This window comes from Haliotis cracherodii, unplaced genomic scaffold (assembly GCF_022045235.1).
Source record: "Haliotis cracherodii isolate W230 unplaced genomic scaffold, xgHalCrac1.p SCAF_15, whole genome shotgun sequence".
NCBI lineage: Eukaryota > Metazoa > Mollusca > Gastropoda > Lepetellida > Haliotidae > Haliotis > Haliotis cracherodii.
This window is the reverse complement of record NW_027266270.1, coordinates 3,861,355-3,880,737: the sequence shown is the minus strand read 5'-3', so window position 1 is coordinate 3,880,737 and position 19,383 is coordinate 3,861,355. Positions and strand designations below refer to the sequence as shown.

Sequence of the window (19,383 nt, the reverse complement as noted above, 5' to 3'; positions counted from 1 at the left end):
GTAGTTAATCGAGTCTGGACCAGGACCAGGCAATCAAGTGATTGACATCATAAGCACCGATCCACACAACTGGGATACGATGGCATGCATCATCCAAGTCAGTAAGCCTGACCACCCGATCCCGTTAGTCGCTTCTTATGACAAGCATTGTCGCCTTTTACGGCAAGCATGGGTTGCTGAAGACCTATTCTACACCGGATCTTCAAGGAATATAATTAGTTTAATCTGCTATTTGTGTGTACTCTCTATTGTGTACATATTTGTCCTAGGGGCAGGTGATATGTGTGTAGGATTTAAATGATAGTGTGTTCCCGAGGTGCAACAGAAACAAACTAAAAGCCAAACGAACACTTCATGAACTATGCCGTTTATTTCAGTGGAAAAACCGTTGGTCAGTAATTCTACACGTCATCATGGCATCGAACATGTTTCAAAGGGGTTCATTGGGCATCAACACTTTTCAGGGCAGAGGTAAGTATTGGAATATATCTATCAAACACGTGTCATGAAAATTACAAAAAAATCAGAGATTTGGGATGATTGCAATAGAATGAGAATTATTGACATAATCGGCATGTGATATTAATGTCGTAGCCGTCCATGCACTCATGGGGGTAGGATGGCAGGTATTACCGAGCTGCCGACGTCTGGGGGGATGCATCAGTCATCATCCTTTCAGCATCTGTTCTGTCAGGCTTATAGGGTGAGGAATCCCACAACCAATAGCAACAGTGACGTCATGCAAAAGATCACGTGGTTTGCTCCAGAACGAGTACCTGTAAAATATCATAGATACGTAAAGTGCCCACTGATATACGCTTCGAACGACAAACCGAAATATTCTCCTGGACAAATTGCCGAAAAAAACAGCTTTGGAAATCAGAATACAATGTAGCTAGTTCAGTCTGGTGGGCTTAGACCTTCAGCTTTTTACTTGAACCTGATAATCGCAATGTCTGTTCTTTGTCAATGGCAGTCTAAGCAATGATTGTCATCAGTGGACTTATTTCGTCTCCATTTAGGTAATAGATATCCACATGGGATCCACATGGGACCATGATCCACCTTGATCCACGATTGGAAGCTAATCTGTGGAAGATTATTTTACATACTGCAAAATGTACAATCGCATCATCTGATTAAAATAACGTAATACATATGTGACGTCATGTGTTACTGACGTCATTCCTGCTATGACGTCATTTTCGGGGTGATGTCATTTCAGGATTGACTGTGGATTTTTTTCGGTTCATTAAGGTATGAATCGAAAAACCAATTTGCAAACTGTATGAATCCGCGGACCTCAATGAACCGAAAAAACACACAGACATTCATTATAATTAAATTCGACAACGAAAACATGTGTTATCTACAATAGTTTAACCAAAGCGTGATGTATATATCAAAGCAGAAAAAAAATGACACGATTGTCGTGTCACTTTCCAGGTATAGGAATACATGCTGTGGCGTGACATGAATCAGGTGCTTGTTTAATTAATGCACAAAACTTGACACGCCCACAAAACCCGAAGCCAATCAACGGAGAGTAGGATCAAAACAAAGTTCAAAGGACCTGTCAATCAAGGAAACAGGCGAGAAGAACTGCAACAGTCAGAGTTTAACGAACCGGAACAAATATTTCCGGGAGTGTAGCTGTTTCAAATAACAGATTCAAACATTAGTTCCCTGATAACGGGAAGACACAGATGGAAATATGCGGGTGAGAAATGAAGCCCGAAAAAACCAGGCGAGCGAGCCTGCACGTTTGCTGTTTCATTTATTCTCGGCCTTCAGTCTCAAAGGGTAGTTTGGACAATGAATATGCATGACATCCGCTAAATGTCATGTGCATGACGATACACGTGAGCAAAAAGGGAATTCCCTCTGCTGTATTATTAGGATTCCCCGACATTCCGTAGCAATAAAAGCAGTGGGCGTGGCTTAATTATTGACATTGATTAGGAAATAAGTTGGTAACAAATATGAGGATCCGCCAAGGAACATACCACACGTTGTATCGCTGAAACCGACTGCACATGCGCACGTGTACGGGGTGACTTTTGTGTTGCATTTCCCCCCGTTCTGACACTCCCCACCAGTGTTAGTGCAAGTCGGAGCTGTAAAGGAAAACATACATGTCAACGGTTGGAGACCAATGTTGTCAAATGGCTTTAGCAATACAAGTAAACTACCGGGCAAAAGAAAGTTTTCACTTTAAAAATAGTTGTATAAAAAGCAAAAAAGCTGGTTCAGGTTTGAACCCCCGCAGAAAACATTCGCCCAAATGCAACATGACCACAACCACAACGCAGATTTTCGAACGCAGCTTTCCAAATCATGCATTGTTGAAAGCGTGCAAAATGTGATTTTGAGACATTGGTCCAAATGCACGTGCGTGATTGTGGCATAAATACCGACGTTGGACAGAGCAGGCATTCAGTAAGCAAAAAAACACCAAGAATATGCTCAGACTTACACAAGCGAGACAGAGCGATCGGTATGGCCAATATGGGGGCTACTCAACGTCAGATAGCCAGGACCTTCACCTGTTCCCAGACCACCATCAGCAAGTTGATAATCCGCTACCAACAGACAGGACAGACTCAAGACCGCCCAAGATCGGGAAGACCGAGAGTGACAACACCGGCCGAAGACCGCTACATCCGACAGATTCACCTCCGAAACAGATGTGTGACTGGCATGTGTACGGCTGGTATACGAGCCTACCGACCCTTCCGTGGAATGGCCTTGTCCCGTCTACACCGTCAACGCAGACTGCAATGGGAACGAACTGTACGTCGGTGGCAGCAACGTGACTGGGCGAGAGTGCTCTTTACAGATGAAAGTCGGTTCTGTCTGTTCAGGAACGATGGCAGAGTTCGTGTTTTTCGACGAAGGGGAGAGCGACTGGCTCCAAACTGCATTAGAGGGGTTCACCCGTTTGTAGGTGGAGGCGTCATGGTATGGGGTGGCATTTGTGGCCAGATTACAACACGGCTGGTTATCATCCGAGGAAACCTGAATGCTCAGCGATACAGGGATGAAGTGTTGAGACCTGTTGTGGTGCCCTTTATTCAACATCAGCCAAGAGGATTAATTTTGCAACAAGACAACGCAAGGCTTCACACCGCCCGAATTGTTCAAGACTACCTGAACAACGTTAACGTCAACGTATTGCCCTGGCCACCTTGTTCTTCAGACATGAACCCCATTGAACATCTCTGGGATCATCTTGATCGTCAGCTGAGACAACATGTACCGCCTCCAGCAAACCGACAGGAACTTGAACAGACTCTATTGAACTTATGGAACAGGATTCCTGTTGACGTTATCCGCCGACTGACGATGTCAATGAGGAGGCGTGTGTTGGCGTGCATGGATGCCCTAGGGTGGTCACACTCGCTATCGATGACGTGTTACCTGACTACTGTGTCATTAATGGACTCTTCATGCACTTTTTCAATGAACTCTGATTTGTGTAATTTTTAATTTGGACCCCTTGACTCTTTCTTTGTGTATTGTGGAGAATGCAATATGGCATTACAATGCATTTACATTCTAATTCATGGAAAATGATTTCTGTTTATAAATTAATCATCATAAATCCCACATATGCCTTTGTTTTTGGTGTTTGGTCAAGTGAAGTCGGTAAAAACTTTCTTTTGGATGTGATATTACGCGATTTCACTGTGAGTCACATCACAGCCGCTTCTACAGCCGATTTTGAAAACGTGTGGTTTTGCAAAACTATACAATTTGGTATCACACAACAGTTACATAACGGACATAAATCCCGATAGATTGTGCTGTGTAATATAATAGTCAGGTGAAGGAGTGAAACTCGTGTATCCAGTTCCAGTATAGTCTCGTGCCAATGCCTCTCGAGATGACCTGTTGATGCAGGTTCTCAACCTTCTTGATTCTGAGTGTTATCCCCATAAGGCAACACTATCAGACGCTTGAGTTTTCAGACAAGCTTCACTAACCCTGGTTACCACAGAGACGTCAGATACATGTACGTTTAGTAGAACTACACAAAACGCACCTGTTCCACACAGTGTTCCGGTGTAGCCACCAGTACAGGAGCACTTGTTGGGGGAGGATGTACGGTCACAGGTCCCGTTACTGCCGCACTCGTTACCACCGGAAGTACAGATAGGAGCTTGGGAAGAGAGGGATGCTACATGCCTACTTGTTTGAGATTGTTTAAACAGATCACCTTCCACATACAGACATTGAGGCTATAAGAGGGCTGGTCAAAAAGTTCTAAGTCTGGCTTTCAACTAAGGGCCATAACAAAGTGAACTCGCCAATGTAGTGCATTGTGTGAGTAGTTCATTTGGCCTGTTGATGCCGTTTGTATGTTTGTGACAGCCAGTTGAACGTGATCGGGGTCCAAATGGACACAGAAATGGAAAAGAACAATTTTTTTTACCTCAGAGAAAAGAACTCCCTAAGAAATTCATGACCGTGTATGGGAATAACTGTTCTAGCTATTCCACTGTTAAACTTTGGGCAGCTATGTTTAGTGCTGGGTGAATAAGCCTTGATGATGACCCTAGGTCTTGACGTCCCTCAACTTCCATCAATGAAGATTCAATCAGATAGACGTATTACCATTGCTGAACTGGAGGAAGACTCAGGTCTAAGCCAAGGATCCATTGGAACTATTTTTCATGAACATTAACAGATTCTAAATTCTAAATTTCTAAATTCTGATCTAAAGGAAAAAGGAACTGACATTGACAGAGAAAATACAGAGCCAATTGTGGCGGATTTCTTCAAATTCAAAAATAGATTAGTAACGGATCTACCACTATAATCCCGAGTCAAAACGTCAATCCATGGAATGGCACCATCCACTTTTCCGGGACCCAAGCCACTGTATTCTGGGATGCAAAGGGTGTGATCAAAAGACGATTACCGGTGCATACTTTGCTGATTTGCTTCATCGCCTGAGAGATTCTATCAAAGAAAAGCGGCGGGGAATGCTGCGTGCTGGAGTTCCACTACTTCATGACAATGCCTCTTCTCACACCTTGCAAAGGCTGCTGTGCGAGATCATTGGTTCGAAGAGCTTCCTCATTCTCCATACTCGCCAGACCTGCCACCAAGCGATTTCCACCTATTTCTTAAACTGAAAGAACACCTTCGTAGAAAGCGCTAATACGACAAAGCTGTCGTGGATGGTTTTTTCAGGAAGGCTTCACGAAACTGCTTCCTGACTGGGATTGAAAAGCTTCACTATCGATATGAGAAGTGTATTGAAAACCATGAGATTATGTAAAAAATATTAATAAAAACACTTTCACAAATGTGTGTTGTTTGTTAGGCTTAGAACCTTTTGACCACCCCTCGTACATGTAGACAGTGTTAACAGCTGGGCTGAAAGAACTTAGTCGACCTACCTACTGTACAGGTATCTCCGGTGTAGTCGTCGCTGCAACCACAGATGTAGGGGGAGGCTGTCGTGTTGCAAGTGCCGTGCGAGCCACATTCAGACCCCCTGACACTGCATTTTGGACCTGAAAATAAGAAACAAAAACAGATATTTGTCGATACCCTTCATTTGCGTTTTAGATTATCGTCTGAGAGATCAAGCGATTCTGGCGTTCAGACCAGACCCCCGGCAGAATCCAACGGCGCCCCCATTACCTGTGGAAGCCGGGGGTTCATGGCCACACTGCCCTGTGATGAACCAGTAGTTGCCCGATTCATCAAAATCCAACGTTTGTCTATATGTAAGGCTGTACTGACTCTCTGTGAGGTTCGGGTTGGTGGTGACATGTGTATTGCAGGTGAGTGGATACGTAGTTTTGCCTAAACATCCCAGGAGATAATAAACAGATGATGTTTGTTTGTTTGTTGTTTAACGCCGGACACAGCAGTATTTAAACAGCGGTCTGTAAATAATCGCGTCTGGACCGACAATCCAGTGATTGACGTCATGAGCATCGATGCGAGCATTCATGATACGATAACATGCATCAATCATGTCATCTAGCCTGACCACCCGATCAGCCTGAAGTCGCCTCTTACGCCAAGCAAGGATGGATTTGCCTGAATGTTTTTGTGTGAAATGTGAATGTAACCAACGTGTTGAATACAACACAAAACGTCAACGCCAGAGGATGCCCAGTATCGATTTTCCGCCGAAACAGATTCCTTTGTGCGTAAACGGCAAAATAATGGTGAAATATATATGAATGGATCACTGGTCAACAACTCTCCTTAATGTTGTGGCATTAAAACGCGCGCGCACACACACACACACACACACACACACACACACACACACACACACACACACACACACACACACACACACACACACACACACACACACACACACACAAAACCCCTCACACACGACCATGGAACCAAGACTTACTGGTTTGGCAGGTTTCGCCACCATAGCCGCCGTAACATTGACAGGAATATTTTGTCCCACAAGTATTGCATTCTCCATTACTTCCACACTGGCTTCCATCGGACGTGCACACTGGGGCTGGAAGACACATATTGTTACATGAATGATTATGAAAATATAGCATTCGCCCTGACATCAGGGCTGGCGAACAGTCGGGGTTTGTTCACTTGACTTGTTCACTGTGCAACTGTGCAAGAACGTGGTTAATTTGACAAAGTAATGAAGCTATTTTTTTCTTATTCATGTGCCACTACATGTGCTATGGAAGATTTCTGTTTTCTAATACAAAATTCATCTTTGCGAATATATTTTTGGCATTTGTTGATATTTTTCATTAAGCCAAGGTACATGTTATTTACCAGTGTTACATAGGTCGCCAGAGTAGCCATCAGTGCAGCTACAGCTATAGGCAGATGTGGAGTTATCACAGGAACCGTGGCTGCCACACTCATTTCCACCGACAGTGCAGATGGGGGCTGTAGATATTCACAAATGAATAAACTGTATGAAAAAGGGGGCTGACAACAAACAGGCATACCTCTGACCTTCCTGACGTCATCAGTTATCAAACAATTGGAAAATAACATCGCAGCGGAGTTATACACGTTCCGCTGTTATTTTCAGTCTACGAATTGACCCTGTAATGTATTCTTCTTGGTGTGTGTGTGTTTATTCAAGTCAAAAAGGCCACTGGCCCACAGGACATACATTGTCAATATTAAAACAAAATAGATAGTTACAATATACACGAGAGGATTAAAACAAATTATATACATAACAACAAGCAATTATTGATAAAGTGTAGGATACAGTTTAAAAGCGAAACATATGTATTTACTTAAATTTAACAGTGTTTGAGGGCATGTTTTCTTCTTTAAAAAAATTGGAATTGTCTCAACAGGCTTACATGTTAAAAGTGTAGTCATTCTTAAACTAGTTATTTATTGACAGTTCTTGATGAGCAAAACACATGTTATTTACCAGTGTTACACAAATTTCCAGAATAGCCATCAGTGCAGCTGCAGACGTAGGTAGATGTGGCGTTATCACAGGAACCGTTGCTGCCACACTCACTCCCACCGACAGTACAGATGGGGGCTGTAGTGATCACATTGATGGGAACATTTACACACAGTTCATGAAGTAATTACCTTAAAATACCTCGAAACAGACTTTAATACAGAGTTTAAATATAGAGATTAAAGAGGTTTCGAATCTAAGGTCAAACCAATGTAGGTTTATCTTCTAATTCTACCATGGCTTTGGACTTTTAACGATTCTAAAGGCCCCTTCATCCCGGAAGTTTATATTTATAGAAAGCATTTTGTCTCAAAATCTGTCCGTAGGTATAAAATAATGATATGATGACAAAAGGCAGAGTTGCGGTTTCTATAATATTCAAAACATATATTGGGCAATACATTCTGTGGAGAAAACACGACATATCAACTTAGAGATTTTCACGTTTTAGGGACTACAGAGAAAATGAAATTTGGCGCGTTTCTGAAGGCGAATGTGACCTACGCTGCGACGCCCGGTAAAGAACTAAACCCTATCAGGCTCGCCGAATGTTTCTTTGGGGATGCCCAATTCCATCTCACTTACGAAGTTGATGAGCTACACACATCCAATGCCTGTTATATGTCTAATATAATGACTTATAAGATATAATGTTCGAGCATATAAAGCTCCATGTTTTGTGAAAAGTCTGTTTCATTTGTTCAACTCATTCAAAACATTGACTGAACCATACCACTTCAATATGTTCGTTGACACCAAATGGTTGACATTTACTTTCGCCTGGGAGTAATTGCGATAAAGATACTGTATTTTCAATGTTGAGCTAGGTTGTTCAAAGCCGTGTTAACCCAACTCACTCACTCACTCACGCTGTTGTGATTCGGTCACTCACCTGTTGTGCAGGTATTGCCCTTGTAGCCACCAGTGCAGCTACAGAAATAGGTGCCTGTGGCGGTGTCACAAACTCCATGCGAGCCACACTCACTGCCAGCGCTAGTGCAGATGGGTGCTGAAACACACATACATACATAATCAGAAAAAATAATAATGATAAATAAAGGGACAAAACCCGTTCCATATCCAATAGAAGTCTCTGCATAAAGCAGAGTCGATTGTACGATTCCGACTATATCATGAACACGTGTTTATGAATCACTATTAAATAGAAATGATACCAGGTGTTCACGAAAAGGTGAGCGTATCCTGCTCCTCCGATGGCACCCGTCACAAACACATGCAAAGACAGAAAAAAACACGGGAACATATGGTACAAGTCAAACTAGGGCATCGTTTTTGTCACTGATACGTGAAATTTGAAAATGTCCCAACTATAACACTTTTTTGAAAGCTTTACTGAGGCCTTGAAACTAACATCATTCAAGGCCATATATGTTCAGGTATGGCATACTGGGCTGAACAATAATAAATGAAGGTGAAGTACATGTGAAACACTGGTAATTCATATAGTCATATGCGCCACCAATTCATGAAAAATTAGGTCAAGCTGTATTATCGTTTTTTTAACGAGAGCGTTTATTTCCCACTGCACGTAAACACGTGGCTGAAAAAGCTTTTATTTACCTTGAACTCTAGAATCGTATTCCATAAAAGTAACCAATTCAAATACGGGCAATTTCAGAATCCAGTGTTTAAACCCAAGTCATGTAACAACGTGAAGATGAAACATGGGTTCTAATGAGATCAAGATTACTTCGTCGTGTCCCCAGCCCTAAAACCCAACCACTCATGCTTTTGACTATAAATGAATTGGGAAATAATATTTTTTCGGCATGAATTAAGATCAACTATATCATACAAACCCCAGGGTAACTGTTGTGTCATGTTTTGACCCATGGAAACAGAACAGGAAGGAAAATGCGTTATGAGATATGCTGATCTGAATGGCTTCTTAAGCGGATTGACCCGTGAAGATCCGGGTTAGAATACCATGCTTGCTATAAAAGGCGTCCATGCTTGTAGTAAGAGGCGACTAACGGGATCGGTTGATGCATGTCATCGTATCCAAATTGCGTGGATCGATACTCATGATGTCAATCACTGGATTGTCTGGTCCAGACTTATTTTCAGACTGCCGTCATATAGCTGGAATATTGCTGAGTGCGGCGTTAAACAAAAAAAAAAATAATCAAACAATTGGATTAATTAGTTAACACATGTTTGTTTGTTTGTTTGTTTGTTTGTTTGTTTGTTTGGATGGGGTATGAAGAGAAAAGGATTTCGCATAAAATATTTTTAGTTGAAAAGCATGTTTGGTATTCATACAACCAACCTGTTGTGCATGTGTCGCCCCTGTAGCCATCAGTGCAGCTACAGACATATGTGTTGGTGGAGTTATCACAGGAACCATGCGAGCCACACTCATTGCCACCTCCAGTACAGATGGGGGCTGAAGTTTAATTCTAGTACATTAACTTGCCATTGATATATATATATATAACTTTACGTTTACTTTCTGAAAAATATTAACGTATTGAACACATGTAAAATTTAACCACCTGTTTTTTTTGTTTGAATGTTGAATTTTGTTGAACCTCAGTGTTGTGAAACTTTTCCCATGACAAACGTCATGTGGAGAAATTTAAAGGCATTTTGACTAATATACTTCTTGACACAAAGGACCCGTGAAGATCCGGGGTAGAATAGGTCTTCAACAACCCATGCTTGCCGTAAAAGGCGACTATGCTTGTCGTAAAAGGTGACTAACGGGATCAGATGGTCAGGCTCGCTGATTTGGTTGATGCATGTCATCGATCCAAATTGCGTGGATTGATGCTCATGATATCAATCACTGGATTGTCTGGTCCAGACTCGATTATTTACAGAGCGCCGTCATATAGCTGGAATATTGCTGAGCACGGCGTAAAACAACAAACCAACCAACCAACTTCATACAAAGAGTTGATACATAGGAAGCAAGTTTTTTTGCGTCAGGAATGAGCTTGTAATGTGCCATTAATTGCCGGTCGCTCACCTGTTGTGCACGTGTCGCCCCTGTAGCCATCAGTGCAGCTGCAATCATATGTGTTTGTGGAGTTATCACAGGAACCATGCGAGCCACACTCATTGCCACCTCCAGTACAGATTGGGGCTGAAGCGGAAATATTGCCTTGGCGTTTGTAAAGGTAATCTCGCCTTAGAATATACTAGAATGTTTGAAGATTGATTTAGGATACTGTTTGTTTGAATGAGTACTTCAAAATGTTGTCAGGTTTGACATTAACAAGCCACACGGAGGTCAATTCAAAAACCGTTCTGTTTTCATAATCATCTACGGCAACAAACTGACTTTTGCCCAGGTTTTCTTTAGCATCATAATTTGAAAAATATCTGATGCAGTTTGTTTGTCGTTAAAGCTCAAAATGGGACCACGGATATCCAGATCCCAACATCGGATTTAAACCAAATAGGATAAACATAGCTGGAACAGACTTTGATACTCTTTTCGTTGAGAAAGAATTGCGTTCATAATTAAAACTCGGCAATTGGCAATTCTCGAATGCAAATGTCTGGAGCATTGTACCTTGACAAATTATACAGTGATGAAGAGTCCTACATTGTGCCATGTGGATTCTCTCGTTGAAATGTTTTGTTGTAAAATGACATTAATTTACGTTTGATGAGTTTGTAGATATAATTAAATGTACTGTAACGAATGAGATATACACACACTGTAATAACATTTTAAATCTATATCAAGTTCACATTTGTGAATATAATTTCAAGATGGAACATAATTCAAATGACATTATACGTAATGGATAATGGGCTAGTTATCAATTAACAGTTGCTATGTATTGATAGTTCATAATAGTCAAAGGCTAAATTTCATTTACCAGTGTTACACAGGTCGCCAGAATAACCACCAGTGCAGTTGCAGACATAGGTTGAAGTGGAGTTATCACAGGAACCGTGGGTGCCACACTCATTTCCACCGCCAGTGCAGATGGGGGCTGAAAAATATACACAATAAATAAACACTTCTTCAAAGAGTCTATAAACAAGTACACATAATATCCTAGCAAGCTAATGTATATCTGCAGAAGCATGCGGATCCTGCTCCGGACAAATGTGTCGAAGTATACAGGCGGAGAATAGTATAGACCCCTGTTGTTTTTTGTATGTTAAAGATTGAAGTTCAAGTTCAAGTAAGTGTTCAAAACGACACAGAATTTAACACACACTTTGCATGAATAAACATATGGTCTCGACTTGAATACCTTCGGAGAACTTCATGATTGTCAGATCTTGGACATTTCTAACAATTCCTTTTGGTATTTTGTTTTCTATTTAGTTTCTTTTTTTAATATGAGTCGCTGTGAATGATTACAAGATGCTGAGATGGTGTCAATATACGCATAGCTCATTTACCGCTGTATTCAACACCATTGGGTCACAGGTGCTCAACAGCTACCACCAGCTACACTATTATGGTTTTATAGTGCCCATGTAAAACGTCATACGTGTTTATTTCTATATAAAACCCCGCTTTAAACAAGTCTACTGTTTGTTATTAGTTACAAACCCTTGTCGTAAGACGCGACTAGCAGGATCGGGTGGTCAAGCTCGCTGACATGGTTGATGCATGTCATCGTATCCAAGACCCGTGAAGATTCCGGGGTAGAATAGGTCTTCAGCAACCCATGCTTGCCGTAAAAGGTGACTATGCTTGTCGTAAAAGGCGACTAACGGGATCGGGTGGTCAGGCTCGCTGACTTTGTTGATGCATGTCATCGATCCCAAATGCGTGGATCGATGCTCATGATATCAATCACTGGATTGTCTGGTCCAGACTCGATTATTTACAGAGCGCCGTCATATAGCTGGAATATTGCTGAGTGCGGCGTTAAACAACAAACCAACCAACCAACCATCGTATCCAAATTGCGTGGATCAATTCTCATAATGTCATTCACTGGATTGTCTAGTCCAGACTCGATTTTTTACAGACCGCCGTCATATAGCTGGAATATTGCTGAGAGCGGCGTTTAACAACAAACAAACAAACAAACAAACAAACAAACCTGTTTTGCAAGTGCTTCCCATGTACCCATCAGTGCAGCTACAGAAATATGTGCTTTTGGAATCATCACAGGAACCATGCGAGCCACACTCATTGCCACTTCCAGTACAGATGGGAGCTGTAGGTATTCACAAATGAATTAACTGTATGAAAAAGTGATCGTTGTCGAGAACTAATAATATTTCATATGTCCCATATTCGACGATTACGGTATGTCATAGTGAGGCACACGGATAGTATCGACAAAATGATATAATTGAAATAAATTTTGTTCGGCACTTCAAATATATTGGCTTTCAAATTTGCAATGGATAAAAAGACTGGACAATCTTATATTTTGAAATACCTCCTATTCTTAATCTTGACAAAGTTTTTCTCAAGATGATGTTTTGTTGAGCTTAATGATATAATGAACATATAATTCATTTTGTGTAACTATAATGAGATATACATACGCCAGTCAAACAATAGCATCTTAAGTCTATATCAACATTAACATTTGCGAATATAATTTCCATGTGGTTCTTTATTCGAATTATAGTTCACGTTATACAATGGGTAGTTTGTAGTAATGTATAATTCACTAGCTTAAATGTACAGTTGTCATCCATTGATAGTTTACAAATAACAAGTGTGCTTTTCATTTACCAGTTTTACACAGGTCGCCAGAATAACCACCAGTGCAGCTGCAGACATAGGTTGATGTGGAGTTATCACAGGAACCGTGGGTGCCACACTCACTTCCACCGCCAGTGCAGATTGGAGCTAAACGATAAATGCAATATTCTTCTGATGAATGAACTTCTATCGACGCAGGGATGGTAGCAGCTAGTTAATCCAGAAAGCAGATTTTCTGGCAATCAATTACAAACATACACATATATTGTAATAAAAGCGAAAGTAAAAACAACTTTTTTGACGTGGGTCGTTACCGACATTCCATAAAGAAAATGTTATTTATTCATCCAAGACACAAATACGAATGCTACAAAACTCAAAGATTACCAAAATAATTATATAGTTCACTGTATGAAAGCAATTTGTTGCTGATATTATACCTGTTTTGACGAACAATTCACTTCAGGTCATATACATAAAGGTAATTTATTCAAATATGGGACATTTTCACATTTGCGACATTACACGGTTATATTACTAGAACATCACAATGGAACATCAGCACGCAGTTGAAATAACTACGTTTATAACGAACACGCTTATAACGAACTAACGGATACAACGAACTGCTTTTTGGTCACGGCCATTAACTGTATGTTGTATATATGCTTATACCGAACTAAAAGTAGTGGTTCATTTGTTGTAACCGTAGTTTACTGTTCCTCAAATGGTTTTCTTCATAATATGGAGATTTGATCTAGAAATTATATATTGTTCCCTTTGATGTTGTGTTCATTCACAAGTATTCACACAAATTAATGTACCCCATAGCTCTCTTTAGTAAATTATATCTATTGTTGTTGAGATAAGAGTAGACTAAGCGCTGTAAATCTCACAGTCAATCAGATATATTTCATTAAAAGAACATAACATTGGTTTTAAGATTAGGGATTTTAGATTGTAAGGAAACGCTAAACTGTTTTTATACAGAATGAAGCACATCACATGTAAGGCCTCCCACACCAATAATGATATATTTATTGTGGTTAATAGCGATGCGTTTGTACTAAATATGAACATACGTATGGTGCAGTCGTCACCGCTGTAGCCGTCTGTACACGTGCATGTTGTGCTGCAGGCAGTGCCACATGTTCCATGGCCGTTACAGCTGTCGTTGCTCAGGCAAACACCAGCAGCAACATCTTGAATGGGAGTGGCTCCAAGAACCAGTGCTATTTAAATGGAAATATAGAGATATTAAATTAACATAGTAACAAAAAGACAGGGGCACGAGTGGCTCATTAGTCAAAGGCTTTTTAGGTTTGTCAGCACTATACCCGTGCTCGTAGGTTTCACCAAAGTGATAATCGTCTAAGATCTGCATCACGTCGGGCTTTCCTCCCACATGACGCTGATACGCCTAGACATAGCTGAAATGCTGTTCACAACGACGTTAAGCCAAACTCACTCATTTACGGGGAGAAACTGATAAGTCTTGTCAATCATAGGATAACTGTGAGGCCACAAAAAGAGGATGTGGCAAGTAATTGTGAGAAGCTAATGTACCTTTTCCCTTTAGGTTCCAAATGACATTTCCAGGCATTGAAAACTGGTACTAGTACTCAGTAAAATCCGAAAATATGAAAACAAATAATTTTTCTCAACATTGTTATTTTAAAAAAATATGGGTTAACTTTTTCGCTGATTATTTTCTACGTTTACTCGAACAGATTTGTTACATACAAATGCTGAGAAAAGTCAACAACATTCTGATTTCTGATAAGTATTGTCCTGTGGCAGTAGAGATTGTTAGTGGCAGCAAATTTGTGAAACGCTCGTAACATGTCGAGTGCTAAAATGGCCAGAATCTAACAGGAAGTGTGATTCAGAGTTGCTTCCCTTGGTTGTTGACAAACAACTTGATCGTTCGAGAAGTTTCGTGATGTGACAGGTACTAGAAGGCTGTAACAACATAGGAGCAACACGAGGCCGTTTTGGGGTCATTGCGTCGTATCTAGTTGACAAGTACGGACGGTATGCTCTTAAAACTAGCAAATTCTTACCAGTTTCCAACACCCTCCCGGATTCAGCAGTGGCAGGGACAAAATCTGGTCATAAGTGCACTAATATGTTAGAGGGCCTGTTAGTAATTGGTGTTGCCCACGTAGTTGACCCATTGTATTATTTGTGTAGATTGTGAACCTACAAATTCCGGTCTTCGGAACTCATTTAATAACCAATCAGATTTCAGCACTAACTCTCATTTGAGGGCACCAAGAAAGGCATTCAAATATTGTTGCCATGTGAGGGGTTGAACTCGGGTAATCGGCTTGGAGAGGTAACACTTTAACCATCACGCTATAATCTAGCAGTGTAGTAGAATTGACATAAAGTAAGAACAGAATGCCGATAAATATATGTTTAGATCATATCAAACTATAAAAACATTCACAGACACCAATACTTGATAAGAGTTATTCAATAAGGTTGAAACATTACCTCGAAACAAAGATTGTGTATGCTACGAAAAGCGAAAACCCTCAACCAAGGATCTTACGTAAAAAAGACAAACCCTTTCTAGATTCATAAGACATGTTTGGTGAAAGTAGAATCCATTCCGACCCCTAATATATCATAAGCATTTGTTTATGAATGACTATCAAATAGTGATGATGCCAGGTATTCGCGTAAAGGTATCCTCCAACTCCTCCGGGGACACCGTCACTACCAACGTTATCATTGTAAACGAACGTTGTTGTTCAATTAGCATATATCTGTGCAATCATTTGATTAAAATTCTACAAAACCTTCGAAATGGAGTGAATCAGACGAGAACAAATACAACGCCGGGGAGACTAATTTGTCCAACGAATGCGTCATTTACCCACCGTCTTTACACAAATCCAAATAGTAATCGAAGTACCTTGGCCCGTGGTAATTGATGCTGTGTACATTGGCTTCCTCATGGAGACTGATCCCCACCCTCAGCAGGGGGGAGGTGATCTATGTACTGTGGGAAAATCCACGTGGAGCGCGAATCAAGTGGCCGGCGATACCTGTTAATGTTTGCGTCGTTGTTCGGAGTGCTACCAGACACCACTTCTCGCCTGAACATGTCATTGTGCTTGCTTGAACACGTCGATATGCTTGTATTTGTTTGAAAATTTATGTATGATCAGTGTTATTAGTTTTGGGCCAAGGACACCGAATGCACACATTTGCCTATATACGAAGACAAGCTTGGGACAGGGCTTACTCAGAAAATCTATATAACATATTTTTGTATTTACATAACTTCTGGAAAGTAATTGTACAACAACAACAACAACAACAACAACAACAACAACAACTACTACTACTACTACTACTACTACTACTACTACTACTACTACTACTACTACTTCTACTACTACTACTAGTAGTAGGCACGGTAGTTTACTTTTATATGGCAGACAATGATTGTCACTTTATTATATTGTTTCTGTTGAGATTCAGTAGAAATTCATTGCATTGTATTTGGACAATGATTAGTGGTGAGGATGTTATTATATTTAGATGCTCGAATTATCTGTAAATTTCCGAAATAGCATGGATGGATGACAAGCGTTAGAGAAATCTTAGGAATATTATGTGATGTTCTAGTGACACTGGACTGGTCAAGCACTGTGTGGAAAGTGCTGGAGCGGGCGCGCCCCTGTCAGATCTCACATTTCAACTGACATTCCATCAAGATCAAGCCTAGGTTTATCTCGGAAGCTTGACCTTTGTTGCTGATAGTTGAATATTTTTATCACTGAACTGTTTGACATCACCACTCCATTATATTCAGTATTTGATACTGCCATTGAATATTGTACTACCACTCTGTTGCCATTGTAATTGCTGTGCAGTAATTTGTATTGATTTGTAAACCTAGTTAATTTTGTAGTACAATTGTTGATTATATACCATTTGTTGGTTGTTTGTTGGTTTCACACTAAACTCTTTCAGGTCCAGATTTCTGGGTTAACATATTGTTTCAATTTGGGAATCGACACGTAACATTTACATGACTAGCTATTGTGAGTTGCAAAGGCAATAATAGCAGTCGGAGAAGGTGCAGCAATTTGTTGTGCAGAGTTGCATCCCTTAGATGTGTCAGAAACCTATGATCGTGGGTTCGAATCCCGGTTCACCTTGCTTAGGTTTAAGGTAGAGAATGTAGAGATATCAAAGTTACATAGTAACTATGTCACAGGGGCACGAGTGGCCCATTAATCCTAGGCTAGGTTTATCAGCACCATACACGTGCTCGTTTCACCTAATTAGTAGTATACGTCTAAGACCTTCATCGCTTATTGTTTTCTCCCACATCAAGCCTGACACGCCGTGATATAACTGGAATTCCGTTGAAAGCGGCGTTCAACCCAACTCACTCACTCACTCTATGTAGATACAGAACAAATCGCCAACGCCAGAGAATAACCAGTCTCGAATATGTGCAGAAATAGATTCCATAGTGCCAAAAGTATAAGTATGGATCACCAGGCTTCCGCGAAAAGGGTCAAGTAGAACTCTTCATCGCGACAGTTTTCTTTCACAATGGGAACAAAACCATCACAATTATTAGGTCAGGTTCATAATTGAAATCTTTTGATTTTCCCTCCACATAACTAATTTCTCAAAACAGTGTCATCAGTACTAACAGCGTTCATACAGGCAAATCCAGCGTTAGTGTGACAAACGTTTGTGATGTCAGGACACAGAAAGGAATAAGTACTTATGTAATAAAATATAACCTACCGGCCACCAGTAGAGGCAGAACGTTAGCCATGATGTAGGGCTACAGGGCGCTTCTGGAAAGTAATTGTACAACAACAACAACTACACCTACTACTACTACTACTACTACTACTACTAGTAGTAGTAGTAGTAGGCACGGTAGTTTACTTTTATATGGCAGACAATGATTTTCACTTTATTATATTGTTTCTGTTGCGATTCAGTAGAAATTCATTGCATTGTATTTGGACAATGATTAGTTGTAGTGGTGAGGATGTTATTATATTTAGATGCTCGAAATATCTGTAAATTTCCGAAATAGCATGGATGGATGACAAGCGTTAGAGAAATCTTAGGAATATTATGTGATGTTCTAGTGACACTGGACTGGTCAAGCACTGTGTGGAAAGTGCTGGAGCGGGCGCGCCCCTGTCAGATCTCACATTTCAACTGACATTCCATCAAGATCAAGCCTAGGTTTATCTCGGAAGCTTGACCTCTGTTGCTGATAGTTGAATATTTTTATCACTGAACTGTTTGACATCACCACTCCATTATATTCAGTATTTGATACTGCCATTGAATATTGTACTACCACTCTGTTGCCATTGTAATTGCTGTGCAGTAATTTGTATTGATTTGTAAACCTAGTTAATTTTGTAGTACAATTGTTGATTATATACCATTTGTTGGTTGTTTGTTGGTTTCACACTAAACTCTTTTTGGTCCAGATTTCTGGGTTAACATATTGTTTCAATTTGGGAATCGACACGTAACATTTACATGACTAGCTATTGTGAGTTGCAAAGGCAATAATAGCAGTCGGAGAAGGTGCAGCAATTTGTTGTGCAGAGTTGCATCCCTTAGATGTGTCAGAAACCTATGATCGTGGGTTCGAATCCCGGTTCACCTTGCTTAGGTTTAAGGTAGAGAATGTAGAGATATCAAAGTTACATAGTAACTATGTCACAGGGGCACGAGTGGCCCATTAATCCTAGGCTAGGTTTGTCAGCACCATACACGTGCTCGTTTCACCTAATTAGTAGTATACGTCTAAGACCTTCATCGCTTATTGTTTTCTCCCACATCAAGCCTGACACGCCGTGATATAACTGGAATTCCGTTGAAAGCGGCGTTCAACCCAACTCACTCACTCACTCTATGTAGATACAGAACAAATCGCCAACGCCAGAGAATAACCAGTCTCGAATATGTGCAGAAATAGATTCCATAGTGCCAAAAGTATAAGTATGGATCACCAGGCTTCCGCGAAAAGGGTCAAGTAGAACTCTTCATCGCGACAGTTTTCTTTCACAATGGGAACAAAACCATCACAATTATTAGGGCAGATTCATAATTGAAATCTTTTGATTTTCGTCCACATAACTAATTTCTCAAAACAGTGTCATCAGTACTAACAGCGTTCATACAGGCAAATCCAGCGTTACTGTGACAAACGTTTGTGATGTCAGGACACAGAAAGGAATAAGTACTTATGTAATAAAATATAACC

The 19,383-nt window shown here is 40.5% G+C and overlaps 1 protein-coding gene across 1 annotated transcript; it reads right to left on the bottom strand.

Annotated features, from left to right (window-relative positions):
* Window positions 1-400: 400 nt before the first annotated feature.
* Window positions 401-17,946, bottom strand: LOC139461725 (adhesive plaque matrix protein 2-like). The gene is made up of 15 exons (XM_071243180.1): window positions 17,892-17,946; window positions 14,192-14,341; window positions 13,140-13,256; window positions 12,493-12,609; window positions 11,305-11,421; window positions 10,443-10,559; window positions 9,741-9,857; window positions 8,343-8,459; window positions 7,412-7,528; window positions 6,790-6,906; window positions 6,392-6,508; window positions 5,409-5,525; window positions 4,046-4,162; window positions 2,007-2,117; window positions 401-776 (listed from the first exon to the last, which is right to left on the bottom strand). Exons 1-15 carry the CDS (start codon window positions 17,920-17,922, stop codon window positions 697-699), a joined length of 1,659 nt encoding a protein of 552 aa, XP_071099281.1. The 5' UTR covers window positions 17,923-17,946; the 3' UTR covers window positions 401-696.
* Between the last annotated feature and the right edge of the window lie 1,437 nt (window positions 17,947-19,383).

Excerpts from the sequence above, each read along its gene's own strand:
- LOC139461725 (XM_071243180.1), bottom strand. The coding sequence starts at position 17,922 with ATGGCTAACGTTCTGCCTCTACTGGTGGCCG. Across the intron at positions 10,560-11,304 it reads TGGCGACCTGTGTAACACTG|CCCCAATCTGTACTGGAGGT; the intron begins GTAAATGAAATT and ends TTTCCGCTTCAG. Across the intron at positions 7,529-8,342 it reads GGGCAATACCTGCACAACAG|CCCCCATCTGTACTGTCGGT; the intron begins GTGAGTGACCGA and ends TGATCACTACAG.